The sequence below is a fragment of the Brassica oleracea genome, chromosome C2 (genome assembly GCF_000695525.1).
Source record: "Brassica oleracea var. oleracea cultivar TO1000 chromosome C2, BOL, whole genome shotgun sequence".
Taxonomy (NCBI): Eukaryota; Viridiplantae; Streptophyta; class Magnoliopsida; order Brassicales; family Brassicaceae; genus Brassica; species Brassica oleracea.
This window is the reverse complement of record NC_027749.1, coordinates 3,779,505-3,799,936: the sequence shown is the minus strand read 5'-3', so window position 1 is coordinate 3,799,936 and position 20,432 is coordinate 3,779,505. Positions and strand designations below refer to the sequence as shown.

The following is a 20,432-nucleotide window of genomic DNA, read 5'->3' as shown; positions in this document are numbered from 1 at the left end:
ATATTTATTTTTTTGGGTAGAATCAATCACAATTAAACTTAAAAAAAAAAACAAATACGAATAAAAGAATTTCATTCCTGGTTTGGTGGATGTCAAAAAAACACCTAGCTTCTGCCCTTCAGAGAAGGAAACACAACTTGGAATTCAAATTGAAAACTCTTGAATCAAAGAAAGTCACAGATAGACATACCACAAACCGAGCAGTTTTGTTGAATCTTACAGAGAAATAAACCTCAAAGAAACAGAGAATCTCATGACTCAAGAAATATGACATGCATTAGTCAAAAAAGAAGAAGAAAGGAAATGTAACATGTGCATAATGATAAAGTCACAATTCAAAAATCGTTGCATCTAACTCATCCAGCTATAACAAAAACAATTTTATACTTATTAAACTATGCTAATTCTCGGATAACGTCGTTACGGGAAGTAGAGCAGTCTCTACTGGAGTAATGGATTCAAGTTTGGTTAAGTGAAACAATAGTAGGTTCCATCCAAGTAAGTGTTAGTTTCTCCGACTTTATTCCTCTTTATGATGTTGTAAGCCAATTGAATCACTCTGTTGAAAACTTCCACATACATTGCACCTCTAGCCGCAAGCAACTACCAAAACAAAACCATCAATATATCAACTCTAGATTGCTACAAATTTAAAGAAGTGAAGAAACCATTAACTGGGAGGAATACCTGGATTGCTGGCAACATACTCTTGTATGGTTTATAGCTCAGGGGAAGCACAAATTACTATGTGAGAGTACATACCATATCAATTAAGCCAAAAGCTGAATAGTGGTCAGCAAAATTGAGTTACCGAGAAACATCATCTGGCATAACTCCATGCAACACGTGAATTCTAAGTGCATGTTGATACATAGAAGAAGTACAAAAGTATAGAAAATTAAGAGAGCATCGTACGGCCGAAACTTGAGCTCCACTCATAATTTTCACATCTCACCAAACCCACAAAAGAATGTGTAGTTTATTCCCGGGACTATACACTATAGATAATGAAATCCAAACCAATGAAATCATTTGATAAACATACTTCTACTTTAAAATTTTCTTCCTTACCGGTTTCTTCTGTAAGCCTCTGAAACCCCCTAAAAATCAAAGCAGTTACCAAGTCATAAATCTCGTCAAGCTTCCTCCTGCATTTTGTTGTTGGTGAATTAGTGAAACCACTCCCGCAGATCACAGAGTATTGAACAAAGAAAAATATCACATACCTCATAACACGGTAATGTGATGCAAAGTACCCCAATGTGCTAACATGTGAGAAAGAAACTACAAAATCATGATCACACAAAACTCCAAAAAGGTTAAGATATGAGGTTGGTTCAGTGAGATTTAGTTTTAGGTCTTTTAGAGACGTGGAAAAATGGACACAGAATACATTAGAATGATGAACTGTGCTTACCTCCAGAAACATACTGAAGCTGCCACTAAAATCAAGGGTTTTAACAAAAGATCGTTAGTAAAAGGTTAAACGCTCGAGAATAGAAACTAAAAAGACATGAAAATCTTGAAGCATACTTAGAGTTTACTAATTAAAAGTATATAGTTTTCAAATGGAAATATCTTCCTATAAAGAAAAAAAGGCCAGAAAAAAATATGAGCAGGAACAATAAAAGATGATAAACACTGCAACGCGATCCTGATATATATTGCAACAGTCTGATCCTAGATGTGATGAATTAAGGGAAGCAGTTTTACTTTTTGTCAAATGTCCTTTCTTTGATTTTTCCACCTCTGATTCTATGTTCCTCGCGGTGGGTTTTATCATGAAGTTTCCTCAGTTTCATATTATCATACTTACCCTGCTAAAACTCAAAAATGATAACAATACTGAAAGTGAAAATGTATGATAACAAAAACAAAACCCGTTGGAAGAAGAAAACGCAAAGAGGAACAATAAGTTCCCTTACAACAACCAAATGGTTCAGAGAATGCAAGAGATCCAACGGAAACCTTCAGTTTTTCGAGGTTTTTCCTTCCCCATTCAAGACCTTGTTAGCAAGCCTTATGTCTCTCTCTGGATCATAAGTGCACAAAATCACGTCGAAAAAATCAGATGTTAAATGCACAAAATCACGTCGAACAAATCAGATGTTTATATCATGTTTAGATGTTTATATCATGTTTAGAGACAAAACAAAACAAAACAAAACAAAACAAAACAAAACAAAACAAAACAAAACAAAACAAAACAAAACAAAACAAAACAAAACAAAACAAAACAAAACAAAACAAAACAAAACAAAACAAAACAAAACAAAACAAAACAAAACAAAACAAAACAAAACAAAACAAAACAAAACAAAACAAAACAAAACAAAACAAAACAAAACAAAACAAAACAAAACAAAACAAAACAAAACAAAACAAAATAATTTTAGTGCTTTTGAATCAAGTATTTTTACCATGATACCATCAGAGTTCAGAGGAGAGCACATCAATTTGATCTTTGCCGTAAATCTCTTTGTAACTTATCGTGATTCTCCTTCTTTAGCTCTTGTTTCTTTTTTTTTTTGTTTGAAACGCCTATAACCGCTTTCTCATATGTTCCCCATCTTACAACTACGAAAAACAAAATTCCAATTTCCAGAATCATAAATCCAGAAATAGGATTTCTAAGAGAACCACACAAAAGTCGACTTCGAGAATAAGAGTTCACAAGCGTGAAGTTAAAAAAAAAAGTGACTCTTCGGTATGGTAAAGGTTTTGTAGAGAAGGAGAGAAGAAAGGAAGATGAATCAATGAGCGGACTCTTGGATAGGAAATCAAAAGTTCAGAATACGTTTTGCAGAGAAACTGAGAAGAAAGAAAAAGGAATCGATTTTGCCGAATAAAATTGAAGTTCAGTATGTTAATATGTTGACCTAATGACATATCATAAAACTTGTGTTTGGTTAGTCTGAATTTCCAATCCGACGTGGACGCGTTTAGAGGGCTTGATATCCTGCTTTTAGTATTGTTAGATCTTACGTTCGAGTAAACTTCCAGTTATTATTTTTCTACCGTTAATAAGCTGAACATAGTTTCAGTTGTAATCAGTTAACCATATTAGGCTTTTATTTTAATATAATCAATCGTATGGTACACAAAAAAAGTATTAATATTTATACCAAATGGATAACCAATTTGCACAATGTAACTAAACCCAAGCCAAAGTTCATATTCTTTATTGGAAGTTTGGATAGTGATTTTACCTATCCAAAGTCCAACGTGACATCCCATTCATCTCTTGGATATCTTTTCAGTGTTAGTTTTATATACATGCACAGAGCTGTTAAGTAAAGATTTACTGCTTGTTTAGAGGTTGAAAAAATGATAGAAACTGACAAAAGCAAGATTGAACATGACAAAGCAAAATTTTATAACTTCCATGTGAATCTAAATCCAGATTACGGCAAAAAAAAAAAATCATGGATTCTCTAGTGGATTAAAAAGCCCAACTGCTGAATTAGATCTGGTCCACTAAGACGACGTTAAACCGGACCAAATCCATCATTTTTCATATTATATAGCTGGCCATAGAGTCATGACCGGACCAGACCAGACCTAAAGATTAGACGGATTACCTCATCGCAGCATCTCTAACAAAAATCTAAACTTGCAGTGGTACTTTTATAATCTTGATCGTCAAAAAAGAAGACTTGAACAAGCAAAAATTCACATTCCAAAAAATCATATTTAGAACTAATGAACAAACTGCGACTGCAATTCTCAGCAAAACCTAAAAGATTAATGAACCTAAATAACTTGAACACCAAGATATAGCTGCAAAAGTTTTATTTCCCCCTTTAATCTGTTTCCAGCCAAATATGTACATCAAACCAATCAGCAACATTAACTTCAAGTCTCTTGCCAAACACCCCTTTGTGATCTCTTATTCCTTTCGTACTCAAGATCATCAGTAGGCAACTCGTACCGACAAACCGGACATGTATTCCTAATCCCTAACCAAGGCACAATGCACTCTTTATGATAGTAATGCCTACAAGGAAGCCTCTTAACTTTCTCCTCGACCACAATCTCATCTTTGCAGATCGCGCAACCTATGCTCAACTCTTCAGAGGTGACATCCACATCAGGAAGCTCATCCACCATCCTCTTGGAAGCTGGCGGACTTCCATTGATTCCAGACTCATCGAACGTTCGTGCTATAACATCCTCGTAGTCTCCATTGTTCACAGTATATTCATAACTCGGAAAAAGGGAATCAAAAAAATCGTCCATCGCTAAATCTACAGATTCGTCAAAGAAAACATCAAAATAACCACCATGCCATTCTTGATCCATGGGTTCAGCTTCTTGGGCTTCGACAGGTTCTGCATCAACCCACGTGATCGCGTTCTGCGGCTCCACGTGATCAACGAAGAGATCGTCCCCAACCGGAGCAACACCCGTACCAATTTCGACCCGACCCGTATCAGTTTCTACCCGACCCGTATCAATCTCGACCCGACCCGAATCAATTTCGACCCGACCCGTATCAATTTCGACCCGATCCATATCAGTTTCGACCCGACCCGAATCAATTTCGACCCGACGCGTAAAGATTTCCAAATTCCGGGTAACTTGAAGCCCTAACTCACCTGAATCATCCGACCCGGATCCAGACCCGACTCGGAGCCCTAATTCTATCTCCTCCTCCATGTCTTGAACCCCCAAGAAATCGAAATTATGCGAAGTGCTTAGCCGCTGATTCGAGGCTGCGAACGACTCTCGATCGAAGAAATCGATGAAGCAGTGATGCAGATCGGGTTCAGATTCCATGGAAACCGATCCGGAATCTGAATTCGACTCCAGGAAACGGAAATACGGATAGGTTTCCCTTATAGCTTCGCCGTCCGGCTGGTTACTAGATCGAGAGACCTCTGCGGCGATTGAGCTACCACCACCGCCGTCTTCTTCCTCTGCTTTCACGTTGATTGGGCAGCCGAAAAGTTTCGCCATTGCTGAGGAGTTTCTGAGAAAATTGTCGAGAAAATCAAAAGAAATTGTCGAGAATATAAAAAAGATTCGTATCCTATACACAAGGGATTCAACAGTGTATATATAATGTGGTTATAACCTTGTTGGGGAAAAAATATTAAAAAATATTAACGCCGTTGCCGGGGATCGAACCCGGGTCACCCGCGTGACAGGCGGGAATACTTACCACTATACTACAACGACTCGATGTCTACGTTTCTAATATTTGTGAATTTAATTTAGGTATTCCTTCCATTCTAACTTAAGAGATATCCTTCTCATCAACTTTACCAGATGATCTAGCTTCTTTTAGATAGCATGGCCTCATGGTCTTGAGTCTTGCTTGCGTTTGGATAGAAACTCCCTTTGGACAGCAAAAGACATGTCCCTGTTATTGACCTAAGCATACAACAATAATCAAATCGTTTTAGCTCACAAACGAAAACATTATCATAGAAACTAACCCATAACAGTTAACTGGGTAATCATTAGAAGTAAAACACTAAACTTGACAAGTCATATGGATTCCCCAAATGTTAATAAAAGGAAGAACCTTTGCAGCAAATTAAATCCAATAAGCAACTAAACAAAAAAAAGAAGGCAAAAGCATGAAACCTGAGCTTTGTTGAAAAAGACTTGGTTCTTTTTGTGCACTAGAATCTCAGCTTTTCCTTCCTTAATAACTGTTTAATCATTTTGACAAGTCATATGGATTCCCCAAATGTTAATAAAAGGAAAAACCTTTGCAGCAAATTAAATCCAATAAGCAACTAAACAAAAAAAAGAAGGCAAAAGCATGAAACCTGAGCTTTGTTGAAAAAGACTTGGTTGGCAAATCACAAAGGCTGAGAAGTAGAGACAAACATAAAACAAAAGAAGAAAAAAATGGCCTATACAGGGATCGAACCTGTGACCTTCGCGTTATTAGCACGACGCTCTAACCAACTGAGCTAATAGGCCTCTTGCTATTTATTTTATCTTTTACATAATGACCGTAAGTGGAGTTAAAAGGAAAGGAGTCAAAGACCAAAAGAGATGGCCTATACAGGGATCGAACCTGTGACCTTCGCGTTATTAGCACGACGCTCTAACCAACTGAGCTAATAGGCCAAGTCGTTATATATTGACTATATACTTAATTGAAAAACACCAGTTTGAGTGCAAGATATCGTTATGAAACTACGAAGAGGGAGAGAAGGAGCTGAGAAAGGGAGGAAGAGAGGATACAGAGCTTAAAAGCGTTACTTCTTGGTATCACCACCTCATAATCAAGTCCAATGGTAATGTTGAAGTTTGAAGCATGTCTAGTCAAAATCTTTTTGAGAAGTCTCTTATTCCAATTCTTGATCAATTGCTAGTTTAACCAGATTGGGAGTTCGGTTTAGCTGAACCGAATGATGGATGATCATTAATTTGGCTAGATTTGTATTAATTGGACCATCAATGTAAATTGTGAAATCTTACAGTGGTGAGCAGATAACTATAACAACACTAGCTCAGGCGCAGCATGGAAACGGTTACATCCCAGGCTGGATGCTCTGATAGTCATGTGATCATTTTAATGATGTGATCAACCTCACCAACAAATGACATGTTATATATATATATATATAATAAAGACATAAGTGGGGATTATATATAATGTCATGAGGATCTTGGGGACATTTGTCTATTTTGGGAAACCTTGCTATTTTAAGGACTGAACTGTGAAACTTGTTTTATCATTGAACCTGATAACTTGATTGTGAAAGTACTGCACCAACTATTTTTACTTTTATCAATCTTCGGACGTGAATCCAAATATTTATGTTGTATTATTCTCACTTCTTACTATTTTGTTACAATGATTTAAGCTTTTTGAGCTGTACAAAGAGAAGAAATTTAAGTCACGAGACATTTATAGCAGCTTATTAGTAGTTTGGAAGCTAGACATGTATTCTTCCCATGATTGACATTAACAAAGTGAATAGATAAGCTTTTTGTTACAATCTCTTCTCTTTTTCGTGACTCACTCTTCTTCACACTACAGAACTCTTATATAAATCCCTCTGTTACTGTTTCATGATAGAGATATAAGGAGACTGAGTTGATCCATAACTATGGAGATATCAACGGCCTTCTCAGTTTGGTTTATCCTTTTGACTTTCTTAGGAATCTCTATAAATGGAGGTTTGTCTCAAGGACAACAACATCTTATGAAGAAGACACGTTCTGCTGCGGTTGTTGTCGGAACAGTCTACTGCGACACTTGTTTCAACGGCGCCTTTTCAAAATCACCCAACCACTTGATCTCAGGTTTGTTTTTTTACTATCTTGATTTTGTTCAAGAATTCGATCGGTTAATGACTTACTTAGTTTGACCAGTTTGGTGGATCTTGTCACAGGTGCTTTAGTTGCAGTGGAATGTACTGACGAAAACTCAAAACCAAGTTTCAGACAAGAAGTGAAAACAGACGAGCACGGCGAATTCAAAGCAAAGCTACCTTTGTCCGTGAGCAAACATGTGAAGAAGATCAAGAGATGCTCCGTGAAGTTGCTAAGCAGCTCACAGCCTTACTGTTCTATAGCTGCTTCCGCCACTTCTTCTTCTCTCAAACGCCTCAAACCAAGCAAACACGGAGAAACTACTCGAGTCTTCTCTGCAGGGTTCTTCACTTTCAAACCTGAGAACCAACCAGAGATCTGTAGCCAGGAACCGATTAATCTCCGTGGATCCAAGCCTCTTTTTCCGGATCCTTCTTTCCCTCCACCGATCCAAGATCCGGTTCCGGATAATCCTCTCCCTATTCTCCCAATCCTTCCTCCGCTTCCAGACTTGCCTCTACTTACACTTCCTCCTCTTCTTCCGCAGAGATCAGCTTCCTTGCATCACAAGAAAGATAGTTACTTGGAAGACAAGGAAACCAAAGTACTAAAACCTGATTCCGTCTTTCCTCTAAACCCGGTTAAGGCTCTCCTCCCTCCAAATCCGCTGAACCCGCCATCTATCATCCCTCCAAACCCGGTTACGCCTCTCCTCCCTCCAATCCCGCTAGTTTCTTCTCCCCCAAGTCTTCCACCGCTACTGTCTCAACCACCTCCTACTCTTCCACCTGTTCCGCTCATAACTCCGCCTTCACTACCACCACCTTCTTTAACTATTACTCTCCCTCCCATCATCCCTGGAACCCCTCAGGCTTCATCTTCCTTCTCTAGTCACCCTCAACCCTAGATTTAAAATGTAATTCTATATGTATCATTATCATCTTTGTTATTTTCTTTCACTTGTTGGTTTGTTGTAATTTCAATAAATATTTTTATTAATGAGTTCTAAGATTATCATTCATTGTCCAATCCTCAACTACAGACAACACTTGAAACATTAATAAGTACATAAAAAACAAACTTGAATGGACTAGTTAGTTTAACTAAGAGATTAGGCAACTTTTGTAACTATCAAAAAGCTCAACTACCCGTTACAGAGTTGTTACTTTATTTGTGGGTGTTGTTAGTTTAGTTCTAATGAAGGGTATCAATCTGATCAAAATCAATTGGACTAAATTGACCTGATTATAAGATTAGGCAACTTTTGTAATTATCGGAAACTTCGAATACTAAAACGTAAATATAACTTTCTTAGCACTTATGTTTTACTATTAGTTAGTTTAGTTCCAACGAAGCTGTCCTTTCGATCTGCAATGGCGGTCGCGTCTAGTTCCGACATCACCGGAGAGAAACAGGCATTCAAAATCCGAAGGCTAGAGATCTCCGACAAGAGAAAGGGATTCATGGAGCTTCTCGGTCAACTCACCGTCACAGGATCAGTCACGGACGACGAATTCGATCAGCGTTTCAAGGAGATCAGCTCCCACGGAGACGACCATTTGATCTGCGTCATCGAAGACGAGCCGTCAGGTAGAATCGCGGCGACGGGGAGCGTGATGATAGAGAAGAAGTTCCTGAGAAACTGCGGCAAAGTCGGGCACATCGAGGACGTCGCCGTGGATTCAGAGTTCCGCGGGAAACGTCTCGGGAAGCGAGTGGTTGAGTTTCTAACGGATCATTGTCGAGCCATGGGTTGCTACAAGGTGATTCTTGATTGTGGCGTGGAGAAGAAAGAGTTCTACGAGAAATGTGGGTTGGTTAATAAAGGGATTCAGATGTCAAAGTACTTTTGATTGAATCTTTGTTTTCTTGTCCTAATGTCTGAAACTAAATGAGAAACATAGTTTGGTAATAGAAAAGGTTTACACTTTGAGAAGTGAGATATCTTTTAAGCAAGCATGTCGTAGTCATCCAACTTGTCGTTGTACTGAAGCACCTTGCGTTTGATCTTGGAAGAATCAACCCAGGTGATGAAATCTTCCATGTTCCGCGTCACTAAGAAGGCTGGATCGGTGATCGTGTCTGGTCCTACACGGATGTGTCCTTGCTCTATGTACGTCACTGCTTCTGTCAAGTGCTCTGCGTACTTCAGGTGAACCAACACAGTCGATAGCCTACGACTGTGAGAATTAATAGAACCACATTAAAATGAGAGATCATTGGTGGCTCTCAAAGGATCTGACTATATATATACAAACACTTACCGACAGAAGGAGGAAACTGATAACCGATCAGTTAAAGCCAAGCTTTTCCTAGTCGGTATAACTCCCATGTTGTATCTGCCATTATTTTAAAATACATGGAAACACACATAAGCCAATACTAACACAATACAAAAACAAGTCTTTTCTCATTCAATCAATACTAACACAATACAAAAACAAGTCTTTTCTCATTAGCTCAGCAGTGAAGCTAATGAAATTAAAAAAAAAAAAAAAAAAAACAGATTTTGTAAGAATCCGAACTCAATCAATTTTTATTAGCAAATTTAATTTATCGAAATTATAACAATTTCAAATATATACAAAACTTACTTACAGCAAGTAATATTTAAATGATATTATCTCGCAATTTCCCTAAGATAATTAACCAGAAAAAAAACCACCATTGATCTCTAACATAACCTACCAGAGCTACTCGTAAACTGTGTACACTAGTAAGAAAAACTCACAGCTTCTCGAGAAGCGTATCAGTCATCTGAATCCGAAAAGGATCAGTTGCATCCATCTGTTTCAACACGTTCGTCAGCTTCTGCACCATCCTACACAAACCTGAATATCTGACCCCAAACAAACAATCTCAATAAGAATCAGAAAAAAAAAAAAATCATTGAGAGGGAACAAAAAAGGAAGAGAAAGTTACAAACTTTTTGTAATCGTCACGACCACCCATGTGGTAACGACCCGTGATCAGGGTTTCGCGATGGCCGCCTTCCCTTTTCCATTCCAAGAAATTTACTTTCTTCAGAACCTTCTTCTCATGGTTCTTGAGCTTCCTCATCAGTGACCCTTATCAAGGTAATGCAAACAAGGGTTTCTTCGTCGCAGCTATGAGACGGATTAAACAGAGAGAGAATGCGGCGCAAGGATGCGGCGAGGTTTATGCTAAAACCCTACGTCGCAGAGAGGATTAAAATCAAGGAAGAAGAAGAAGTCAGATTAATCCTACGGTCCTCATTCGTTGATTAATTTGTATGCCCCCCGGGCCCAAATCCTTATAAATTGGGCTTTTAGTTCCTTTTTTCTTGTTACAATAAGCCCATAAATGTGTTTTCCGTTTGCTTGTTTTGATAAGTCGGAAGAAAATGTTATCAGAGAGATGTTGTTTTATTTATATGTCGTATCAGCTCATCAGGTCGGTCCCGAAAAAAATGTACTTAATGATATAGAGTAGATTAATCCAGGAGCGTATTACACTGTCTGATCCTAGTTTGAAATACCTTCCGATAATGTCAGGGGTGGACTAATCATCCGGTCTACGTGGACCGAAATCTAAGAGAGATCTATTGGAAATGGAATTTGTGTGGAATCTGATTTTTTTTAAAATTTACAGCTTTAGAGATTTAGAGATTCCATTGTTATTAGTTTATGTATTCTTACAATCTTGTTAGAATCCTTTGTTATTGGTTTATGGACTTTTAAATTCTATATAAAATCATTTGTTATTCAAAAAGTTTAGTTTTTATTGATTTTTTAATTCTAGTAAACTCTCTTGTTATTGAGACATATATTCTCTCTAGTTTTACTCATAACACTCAACTTTATAAATATCATTTATACTCATAAGATTCTTAGAATCTATGTAACAAAAAACACAAATATACAAACATCAAAAGTTGTGTATTACATTTTTGTTGTCATGTGAAAGATAATTGTAAAAAGAAATTTAAAGATAAAAAAATTATTAACGATAACATAATCAAGAATCATGAAAAAATCATAGGTTGACCTTATAAAACTTTAAACAAAAATCAAACAAGACAAATTCAAATATGAAAAAATAAAAAAAAAATATTTTAACATCAAATAACTATATTTCTTGAAATAAAAAAAAATAAGTATTTTTATTGAAAGATAAATCTGGAAAGAAAAACATATATGTAAATTCATGCTTCAATCATAATCAATGACAATTTATGAAATACATATGGCAATAATTCATCAAATCTACTTAACTCTTAAAAATCTTTAAGTCCAAACTGATCAAGTAGTGTGATAATTTAATTTTTAGGAGGAATCAAATACTCTCTCTGTTTCATATTAAATGTCGTTTTAGACTTGTGCACACGAATTAAGGAAACAATTAATTTTGCATGTTTTCTAAATATAAACACAATTACCTATACACCTAACTATATTTCAACCAATAGAAAAACAAATAACAGAATAAAATTAATAAATTTTGCATTGAAAACTGAAAACGACACTTATTTTGTAACAAATTTTTTTCTATAAAACGACACTTGATATGAAACGGAGGGAGTATATGACTGATGTTGATACACACGCATAATAAATTACCACTAGGTTACTACCACAATACCACATGGTTAGAGAGATGTTGTTGTGTCATTGTAAGTGAGAGTTCTTACGAGACATATTCAGTAAACTTTGAAATTTAATATATTACTAGATCTCGATCCGCGCAACCGCGCGAGTTTTTGTTTTCATTTATTTTTATATAAATATTTTGTTTTCAATTCTAAATTGGTATATATTATAATATATATGTGTCTATCAATTTTTAAAACAAAATAAGTTTACAGTATATTTTTCATTGAATAGATTGTTTCAAACTTTCACATGTATTTGTATCTTCTTCTATATATATATTTTTGGATTATTATTTCATTATTAAAATCGTAAGTATATATATAAAGGTTAGTAAAATATTGTTTTATTGTCATATTCAAAGATATTGTAACATTTCACAAATTTAGAAAGTTTTTAAAAAATTAAACTTTTCGCTTCATAGATTTATATTATCGAGTAAATAATTAAATATTTAGTTTTTGTTTAATTTTTAAAATAAACTATATAGTTTAAAATTTGTTTTCGTTGGTTTAAGGTAGTAAAGATTAATCATTGTTAGATAATATAATTTTTGTTATTTAACAAAAAAATCTTTATAATTTTAAAAGTTAACATCGTCAAATATTTAAATATTTAACATATGGAGGTATGGTATTACAATATTAAATTATATCTATTTAATTTATACTATCGATCATCTATTGTTTAAATTCAATTATTGATAGCCCAATAAAAATTTCTGGTAGGCCCAAAATTTAAATGATAAGATTAAAGATTAAATGTAACATGATTTTCTAGGAATATGTCCATTAAGTCTATTTAAAAAAAAATCACACATGAATCAAAGTTGTGACTTCTGTTTTAATATATAAGATTTGTCCTTAATTCATCAGGGTGAATGCTTTTAGCACTTGAAGCATATGACCCAAAGGCATTTGTAAAAGATAAAACTCAAAGTTGTACTTCAAGTTGGTGGCGCAGAATCATATATAAAGGATATTGCTTAGTCAAAAGTTCACAATTGGTGGCTTGACCAAATCCAGCTTGGTTTGCCTTTGAGTTTTGAACATGTATATGCATGCTATCCACCCTCGTGGTCGCTTCTTGAACTTGTACACACTATACAAACGTCTACTCTGCATTTAACTAACATCACATGTTACATACTATCCACAGTTCCACACCCTTGTGGTCGCTTCTTTGTGTAATAAAACATTTAATCTCACTACACACCAAAGGACTCAGGTCCAAACAAACTTAGAGCCCATTTATTATGCTAGCTAGACCTATCCTGTACGTTAGTAACAAAGTCGTCACGTAAGTACATTATTTCTATCAGGAGCTATCAATGACTAGAAAACAGGTTTACAAAACTGGGGAGGTGTAGCTGCTGGCTCGTCCTAAAAGCTGTCTCTATAGAAAAGAAGAAGAAAATAGTAAGAAATTTAAAGAAGCAGTAAATGAAAACATAAAAACAAAATCTTTCAGAACAGTAACAGTTAACCACCACACTCCATGACATCATTTACCACGACCAGTTCTTCTTCTGAACCAATCTCACTATGTCACTTTATCATGTTTCCATACGTTATATAGGAGTTTGCTTATCTTTACATACATATAAGAGAGAGAAAAATATTAAGTAAGCATGAAGTGTTTGTTGTTCTATCTTGTGTTCTTAGAGCTTCTCTTGTTTAGTTATGGACAATCTAGTAATCATCAACCTCTTGCTCCAGCTTTCTTCGTCTTTGGAGATTCCTTAGTTGATTGTGGAAACAACAACTACATTCCCACACTTGCACGAGCTAACTATCTCCCTTATGGAATTGATTTTGGCTTCCCCACTGGCCGTTTCTGCAATGGCCGTACAGTAGCTGATTATGGAGGTAGGTAACTAAAGACTTAATACAAAAAGATCATGAAATAGTTTTTACTTCTTTTTGTAAAACCATTTTTTGTGATGTAGCAATGTACCTCGGTTTGCCATTGGTGCCACCATTTTTATCTCCTGTATCAATTGTGCAAAACGTCTTGAGAGGGCTTAACTATGCATCTGCAGCAGCTGGGATCTTAGAAGAAACTGGCCAACATTTTGTGAGTATCAGATCAAGAATATTACACTTATAAATAAAGACTTAAAAAAAAAACTCTTTTGTTTTTAGATATATTTACCTTTGTTATTTTTTCTTTTCCAGGGAGCAAGAACTTCATTCAGTGGACAGATATCACAGTTTGAGATGACCATTGAGTTAAAGCTCCGGCCATTCTTTCAAACCCCTGAAGATCTGAGAAAGTATCTAGCCAAATCCATAATTGGGATCAATATAGGAAGCAATGATTACATCAACAATTATCTTATGCCTGATAGATACTCAAGCAGCAAAATCTACAGTGGAGAAGACTATGCAAATCTCCTTATCAAGACTCTCTCAGCTCAAATATCAGTAAACTAAACTCTCCCATAATAGTACAAATTATCATCTCATACTCAGAAATCATAAAGTGTGTTCTTTCTACATATATTTTTGCAGAGACTATACAACTTAGGTGCAAGAAAAATGGTGTTGGGTGGAACAGGACCATTAGGTTGCATACCGAGTCAGTTATATATGGTAAACGGCAGCAACAACAACAACAGCAAGTGTGTGACAAAGATCAATAACTTGGTTTCAATGTTTAATAGCCGATTGAAAGATCTACCAAACACTCTCAACACTACTCTTCCAGGATCTTTCTTTATCTATCAAAACATCTATGATCTCTTCCATGATATAGTTGTGAATCCATCTAAATATGGTAAAATGACCTCAACCTATCTATTCAATAAGGGGTTTGCCCTTGGTTTCAATATCAAAATTTAGTATTAATTCTCTTTTTTTGCAGGTCTTGTTATACCAGACAAAGCATGCTGCGGTAGTGGGAGATATGGTGGAGCCTTGACATGCCTTCCTTTGCAGCAACCATGCTTGGATAGGAATCAATATGTCTTTTGGGATGCATTTCATCCAACAGAATCTGCCAACAAAATCATAGCTGAAAATACCTTCAGCAATTCTGACAAATACTCCCACCCTATCAGTTTATATGAGTTGACTAAACTGTGAGGAATGTGTCTCAAAGCTATATTTCCTCTCATTATCAGATTACCTTGGTTTTCTAGTTTCTAGTTAGAAGATTTTATATATGAGATCTGCATGCAACAATTGCCCAAATCTTCAAAATCTTAAATCTATATTCCAATGTTATAAGTCTTCTTTTTAAAAATGTTACCTAACAAGGCAACAAGACAAGATATTATTCTTGGACAGTCATCAGTTGCAAAGTGATTACGAGGTGTAGAAAAGAAAAATTCAAAAGCTGGTTTCAGTTAGGGTTTCCGGCTGCGGGAGGGTAACACATTTTTTTTTCTCTTAAAAATACTATATAAATATAAAAATAAAAATATTTAGTTATAATTTTAAATTGAAATAATAAAAATATTAAAATATATATAATATATTTGATTTATATTATAATTATAAAAAATATATTTTATATTATTTTTAAAAATTTAATAGTATAATTTTATAAATATAAATTTTATATTTGTTATAATAATATGATTTTTAATATTTTATAATTATATAAAATGTAAATAATGATAATTTATTTTTTAACCACTGCTTGATTTGATAGTTTACCAGTCATAATATTCCGTAAACGTAATAATTTGTAACTGTCGTACCAGTCATACAAATCGTTTATTAACGCTTAAAACCGCAACCACCCACAACTACACCAGCCAGGCCTGAATACCTTCTAAACCTAAATAACCACCGAGTAATCTCTCAACCCTAAACAATCTCTAAACTCTTAGTTCCACTTAATATTTGTCTAAAATGGTCAAATAATAGAAAAAAAACTAAACTAAATAATTGATTACTATTTTCTAATTAATTGGGCTCCATAAATTCCTCAAGCCTTCTTGGTTATTCAAGAGGCTATGGGCCTTATTAAAGGCTATTCTCTCGGGTCGGGCATGATTCTCTACTCGGGTCGAATTACAGCACAGAGAAGAAGCCTTTGAAGTTAGAAGAAGAAAGCAAGGGTTTTTAACAAAGGGTTTAAGGCGGCTTGGCTTCGTCGTGTACTCTTTTACTCACCAGTTGTATTTTCTTCTTCTTCCTCCCCAATTTACCAATCTCGCTCTATGTTTACCTTTCTCACGCGATCGAATCTCTCCAATCTCGTATCGTTCATGCTCTTCTTCATCGATTTCTACTCAGTGTAAGCTCGATTGATGTCCAGTGCCCAAACCCCACTGTTCTCCCCAAATCAAACAAACGTATTCAATCATCGTAAACCCTTGATTCCTTGTCGAAACCCAGTTCCCGAATCCTTCCCTATGTGGCGAAACATCGCTAAACACGCCATTTCAAGGTCCCAAGCTAGATTCGGTTCCAAAGGTCGTGGCTTTCTCGCGTTTTCTCACGATCCCATCGTCAAAGGTTCGAGCTTTCGGTTTCCTCTGCTCGGATCCATCCCGGACTCAAAATGTCACGAATCGGGTTTTTCTAATCGGGTCGGGTTTGGATTATCCAATAGCGATAGCTGCCTTAACGGGTTTCTTGCTCTTGCTAGAGGGTACACGAGTGTAGCGGAAGAGGTCTCGTCAACAGACGTAGAGGAAGATCCTTCCATTGCCGACGAGGTTGAGGAGCTCTTGAAGGAGATGAAGAAAGAGAAGAAGAGAGAGGATCACCGCTCGTGGCGGATGAAGAACCAAGAGAGCATCGGAATGGGTCGGAGCAAGTACCGGAATCTATGGATGAGGCAAGTTAAGATCGAGACGGAGGAATGGGAGAGAGCTGCTAACGAGTACAGGGAGCTTCTGGCGGATATGTGTGAGCAGAAGCTCGCCCCCAATCTGCCTTATGTGAAGTCCTTGTTTCTCGGTTGGTTCGAGCCGTTAAGAGATGTTATTAGTAAGGAGCAGGAGTTGTTTAGATTAGGGAAGAGTAAAGCGGTTTATGCGCATTACATTGATCAGTTGCCTGCGGATATGGTTGCTGTTATCACAATGCATAAGTTGATGGGGCATTTGATGACTGGTGGTGATAACGGTTGTGTTAAGGTTGTTCAGGCGGCTTGTTCTGTAGGTGATGCCATTGAACAAGAGGTTGGTTAGCTTGATCTCTCTCTCTGGTTTCTGCTATATGGTGTTTGGAAGTCTTGTCTTCTAATAGTGTTTTTTTTATCTTTCTCTTGATTGGATAGATAAGAATATGCACATTCCTGGATAAGACCAGAAAGAAAAAAGAGGATGACAATGAGGAGAGCGGAAAAGTTGAAAATGGAAATCCAATGAAGGAACAAGATAAGTTGAGAAAAAAGGTCAACGACTTGATAAAGAAACAGAAGCTGTCAGCAGTTAGAAAGATCTTGCAGTCACATGACTATACAAAACCATGGTCTGCAGATGCTAGAGCTAAGGTGTGTGTATGCTAGGATATTGCTAAGTAAAGAAAGCTTCTGTTGGCTGCTTAAGTTTTAATATTTGCTTAAATTCATATCCCAGGTTGGAAGTCATCTTATAGAGTTGTTGGTAAGAACGGCTTATATACAGTCCCCAACTAATCAGCAGGATAATGACCTGCCTGATGTCCGACCTGCATTTAAGCATACCTTCAAGACAGTAGCGCAAGGAAGCATGTGAGGAATTTTGATCTATGGTTTTCAAGTAGTTTGTAACTTCTTGTCATAGGCTCATGTTTTGGCCTTTCTTGTACAACAGGAAATCTGGGAGAAAATATGGTGTAATCGAGTGTGACCCTTTGGTCCGCAAAGGCTTGGAAAAAACTGTAGGTTATTCTCGTTTGATTTGTTAGTCAGGTTAACTTTTACCCAAAATCAACAAAATTAATTGTGAAATTCTTTCAGAACTGTTATATCTAGGAGGGTTTGACTTGGGTGCCATCTGTAAATAGGAAGAATAGATGTGGAATTTAAAGATTAATGTATAACTAAGACATCTAATTTCTATTGTAGGGGAGATATGCAGTGATGCCATACATGCCAATGCTGGTTCCCCCTCTCAATTGGTCGGGGTATGTTAGCTTTCTTTGCTGTATGCTTACCCTAAGTGAAGTATTTGCATTTACATTGCATTTCAGAACTCATTTCCAAAACGAATATGATAGAAGCGTTAAAGCTAAAAAAGAAGTTTTTGATTTGCACACCTTGGAGAAAGTTTAACATATCTTCATAATGATCTTCGAAGAATTTTATTGTAGTAAGTTTTTCTTAAGTATTTTCATTTTGTGTTATTTTGCAGATACGACAAAGGTGCTTACTTGTTCTTAGCGTCTTATATCATGAAAACTCATGGAGCTAAGCAACAGCGAGAGGCAATTAAGAGCGCTCCCAAAGGACAACTAAAACCAGTCTTTGAGGTTAGACAATACAGTTTCTTCACGTGCTTTAAGTAGAGGGAATCAGTTACAGTTGTTAATTTCTGTTATATATCTTATGGATAGGCCCTGGATACGCTTGGAAGTACTAGATGGAGAGTAAATAAGCGAGTCTTAACGGTTGTAGATAGAATATGGAGCAGTGGCGGCTGTACTGCTGATCTGGTGGATCGCAGCGATGTGAGTTACTACTTTGATCTTATAATTTTGATCTGTTGTGCATCACGAAGCCTCAATTCCTGAATTTCAAACTGCAGGTTCCTTTACCCGAAAAGCCGGACACTGAAGATGAGAGCATTCTCAAGAAATGGAAGTGGGAAATGAAATCTGCAAAAAAGGAGAACAGCGAGAGACATTCTCTGCGCTGTGACATAGAACTCAAGCTTTCTGTGAGCTTTCTCCCCCTCCCCTTGGCATCGAAGTAACGTGCCATTTTGAGAGTTTCTGTTGGTAAGTATTGAAATATTAAAAATGTGACAGGTAGCACGAAAAATGAAAGATGAGGAAGGTTTTTACTATCCCCACAATGTTGACTTCCGGGGACGTGCATATCCCATGCCCCCACACTTAAATCATCTCGGCTCTGATCTGTGTCGGGGTGTTTTGGAGTTTGCTGAGGGAAGACCTCTGGGAAGTCCAGGATTGCGCTGGCTGAAGATACACCTGGCAAACTTGTATGCTGGTGGTGTAGATAAGTTATCATATGAGGGACGTCTAGCTTTCACCGAAAGTCACTTGGACGACATATTTGATTCGGCAGACAGACCACTTGAAGGAAACAGATGGTGGCTGCAAGCTGAAGACCCTTTTCAGTGCTTGGCTGTGTGCATAAATCTCACTGAAGCTCTCAGAAGTCCGTCCCCGGAGACAGTTCTCTCACATATTCCTATACATCAGGTACTTTCTGGCAGAAGTTACCACATTGACATCTCCTCCTTCAGAATTGAATCTTTTAATGACTTAACGTTGTAGTTTCTCTTTCAATTTGTGTGTGCCTGAAAACGAACTTCTTTTCTTCCACTTTGATTCTGTTCAGGATGGTTCTTGCAATGGTTTACAGCATTATGCCGCGCTTGGGAGAGACACAGTAATTCTCTTGTTTTTATTTTCCATTTTATTTTCTCTGGCCGCTTGTCATTTTTTTTGTTTGATTTTGTTTTTTTTTTTTTAAATATCAGATAGGAGCAGAAGCTGTTAATCTAGTTGCAGGTGAGAAGCCGGCAGATGTTTATTCAGAAATAGCTACCAGGTAAGCTCTGCATCTGCTGCTTAACGCTGACTTAATTTACAAATATGCACTCAAAATTTCATATGCGTATCCGCTACAGGGTTCGTGATATTATGCGTCGAGATGCAGAAAAAGATCCTGAAATATATCCAGATGCATTGCGTGCAAAAAAATTAATCAACCAGGTCCATCTCTGAAATTCTTTTTAATATTATTTGCTTGTACAGTGACGCGGAAATCTCATTCATCTTCAAAACTATTGTTCAATCACATAAAATGGAATTTCATGAACTGTTTTGATATAGATATAGTTTAGGCGTGTGAGCAAGTTACCTGATATATGTTTTGTTTGGAGGCATTGTTTACTTAGTCATATAACTTGGTCGGTTGTTACCACTTGATGGTTGTTAGGTGGATCGGAAGCTTGTAAAGCAGACGGTTATGACATCAGTCTATGGTGTCACCTACATTGGTGCGCGGGATCAAATAAAGAGAAGATTGAAGGAGCGCAGTGCATTTAGTGATGATAAAGAAATTTTTGGGGCGGCTTGCTATGCAGCAAAGGTATATTAGAGGCAGATGAAAGTACATACACTAGAAAATGTTGATTTGGAAATTTCATTCATCTACTCTTGGAAGAATGTGTGCTTAAAATGTTTTACATGTACTTTGGAAACTAATCAAAAGTAAAAATGCTATTTGGGGATAATATTTTGGTTTTGTCATGGTTGGGGCAGGTAACATTGGCTGCTATGGATGAAATGTTTGAAGCTGCACGAGCCATCATGCATTGGTTTGGTGAATGTGCAAAGGTGTGTAGCCGTTTTTTCAGCGTCTATTAGATTTACTTTTGTACTTTATGAAAAAAAAAAAAAAAAAAAA

The 20,432-nt window shown here is 36.5% G+C and overlaps 6 protein-coding genes, 1 long non-coding RNA gene and 3 other non-coding genes across 10 annotated transcripts in view; 4 read left to right on the top strand and 6 right to left on the bottom strand.

The window, feature by feature from the left end:
* Positions 1–207: 207 nt before the first annotated feature.
* Positions 208–1,273, bottom strand: LOC106326568. The gene is made up of 3 exons (XR_001267271.1): positions 1,227–1,273; positions 688–1,148; positions 208–603 (listed from the first exon to the last, which is right to left on the bottom strand). It is a non-coding gene; the product is annotated as an uncharacterized LOC106326568 (long non-coding RNA).
* Positions 1,274–3,630: 2,357 nt separating this feature from the next.
* Positions 3,631–4,993, bottom strand: LOC106325253. Its single transcript, XM_013763289.1, has one exon. The coding sequence runs from the start codon at positions 4,957–4,959 to the stop codon at positions 3,856–3,858; it is 1,104 nt and encodes a 367-aa protein (XP_013618743.1). The 5' UTR covers positions 4,960–4,993; the 3' UTR covers positions 3,631–3,855.
* Positions 4,994–5,109: 116 nt separating this feature from the next.
* On the bottom strand, positions 5,110–5,181 carry TRNAD-GUC. Its single transcript has one exon. It is a non-coding gene; the product is annotated as a tRNA-Asp (tRNA).
* A 682-nt stretch (positions 5,182–5,863) lies between these two features.
* On the bottom strand, positions 5,864–5,937 carry TRNAI-AAU. Its single transcript has one exon. It is a non-coding gene; the product is annotated as a tRNA-Ile (tRNA).
* Positions 5,938–6,013: 76 nt separating this feature from the next.
* TRNAI-AAU lies at positions 6,014–6,087 on the bottom strand. The gene has a single exon. It is a non-coding gene; the product is annotated as a tRNA-Ile (tRNA).
* Positions 6,088–7,033: 946 nt separating this feature from the next.
* Positions 7,034–8,302, top strand: LOC106324778 (YLP motif-containing protein 1-like). Its single transcript, XM_013762762.1, has 2 exons — positions 7,034–7,272; positions 7,362–8,302. Exons 1-2 carry the CDS (start codon positions 7,077–7,079, stop codon positions 8,186–8,188), a joined length of 1,023 nt encoding a protein of 340 aa, XP_013618216.1. The 5' UTR covers positions 7,034–7,076; the 3' UTR covers positions 8,189–8,302.
* A 335-nt stretch (positions 8,303–8,637) lies between these two features.
* LOC106324917 (glucosamine 6-phosphate N-acetyltransferase-like) lies at positions 8,638–9,217 on the top strand. Its single transcript, XM_013762922.1, has one exon. The coding sequence runs from the start codon at positions 8,655–8,657 to the stop codon at positions 9,132–9,134; it is 480 nt and encodes a 159-aa protein (XP_013618376.1). The 5' UTR covers positions 8,638–8,654; the 3' UTR covers positions 9,135–9,217.
* On the bottom strand, positions 9,106–10,480 carry LOC106324916 (U3 small nucleolar ribonucleoprotein protein IMP3). The gene is made up of 4 exons (XM_013762921.1): positions 10,208–10,480; positions 10,013–10,120; positions 9,546–9,620; positions 9,106–9,461 (listed from the first exon to the last, which is right to left on the bottom strand). The coding sequence occupies exons 1-4, from the start codon at positions 10,339–10,341 to the stop codon at positions 9,230–9,232; spliced, it is 549 nt and encodes a 182-aa protein (XP_013618375.1). The 5' UTR covers positions 10,342–10,480; the 3' UTR covers positions 9,106–9,229.
* Positions 10,481–13,506: 3,026 nt separating this feature from the next.
* On the top strand, positions 13,507–14,977 carry LOC106326060 (GDSL esterase/lipase 7). The gene is made up of 5 exons (XM_013764099.1): positions 13,507–13,759; positions 13,840–13,967; positions 14,069–14,317; positions 14,405–14,669; positions 14,757–14,977. The coding sequence occupies exons 1-5, from the start codon at positions 13,522–13,524 to the stop codon at positions 14,975–14,977; spliced, it is 1,101 nt and encodes a 366-aa protein (XP_013619553.1). The 5' UTR covers positions 13,507–13,521.
* A 984-nt stretch (positions 14,978–15,961) lies between these two features.
* LOC106325784 (DNA-directed RNA polymerase 2, chloroplastic/mitochondrial-like) overlaps positions 15,962–20,432 on the top strand; it is a 6,038-nt gene continuing 1,567 nt past the window's right edge. The window contains exons 1-14 of the mRNA XM_013763830.1: positions 15,962–17,031; positions 17,130–17,345; positions 17,431–17,564; positions 17,647–17,713; positions 17,901–17,959; positions 18,187–18,304; positions 18,389–18,502; positions 18,580–18,711; positions 18,803–19,219; positions 19,359–19,409; positions 19,501–19,571; positions 19,651–19,735; positions 19,962–20,114; positions 20,288–20,372. Coding sequence (XP_013619284.1) covers positions 16,153–17,031; positions 17,130–17,345; positions 17,431–17,564; positions 17,647–17,713; positions 17,901–17,959; positions 18,187–18,304; positions 18,389–18,502; positions 18,580–18,711; positions 18,803–19,219; positions 19,359–19,409; positions 19,501–19,571; positions 19,651–19,735; positions 19,962–20,114; positions 20,288–20,372 — 2,581 coding nt within the window. The 5' untranslated portion in view covers positions 15,962–16,152. The remainder of the gene's footprint in view (positions 17,032–17,129; positions 17,346–17,430; positions 17,565–17,646; positions 17,714–17,900; positions 17,960–18,186; positions 18,305–18,388; positions 18,503–18,579; positions 18,712–18,802; positions 19,220–19,358; positions 19,410–19,500; positions 19,572–19,650; positions 19,736–19,961; positions 20,115–20,287; positions 20,373–20,432) is intronic.

Excerpts from the sequence above, each read along its gene's own strand:
- LOC106325253 (XM_013763289.1), bottom strand. The coding sequence starts at position 4,959 with ATGGCGAAACTTTTCGGCTGCCCAATCAACGTGAAAGCAGAGGAAGAA.
- LOC106324917 (XM_013762922.1), top strand. The coding sequence starts at position 8,655 with ATGGCGGTCGCGTCTAGTTCCGACATCACCGGAGAGAAACAGGCATTC.
- LOC106326060 (XM_013764099.1), top strand. The coding sequence starts at position 13,522 with ATGAAGTGTTTGTTGTTCTATCTTGTGTTCTTAGAGCTTCTCTTGTTT. Across the intron at positions 13,968-14,068 it reads AAGAAACTGGCCAACATTTT|GGAGCAAGAACTTCATTCAG; the intron begins GTGAGTATCAGA and ends TTTCTTTTCCAG. Across the intron at positions 14,670-14,756 it reads TGTGAATCCATCTAAATATG|GTCTTGTTATACCAGACAAA; the intron begins GTAAAATGACCT and ends CTTTTTTTGCAG.
- LOC106324916 (XM_013762921.1), bottom strand. The coding sequence starts at position 10,341 with ATGAGGAAGCTCAAGAACCATGAGAAGAAGGTTCTGAAGAAAGTAAAT. Across the intron at positions 10,121-10,207 it reads GGTCGTGACGATTACAAAAA|ATATTCAGGTTTGTGTAGGA; the intron begins GTTTGTAACTTT and ends GTTTGGGGTCAG. Across the intron at positions 9,462-9,545 it reads TCAGTTTCCTCCTTCTGTCG|TCGTAGGCTATCGACTGTGT; the intron begins GTAAGTGTTTGT and ends TAATTCTCACAG.
- LOC106324778 (XM_013762762.1), top strand. The coding sequence starts at position 7,077 with ATGGAGATATCAACGGCCTTCTCAGTTTGGTTTATCCTTTTGACTTTC. Across the intron at positions 7,273-7,361 it reads ACCCAACCACTTGATCTCAG|GTGCTTTAGTTGCAGTGGAA; the intron begins GTTTGTTTTTTT and ends ATCTTGTCACAG.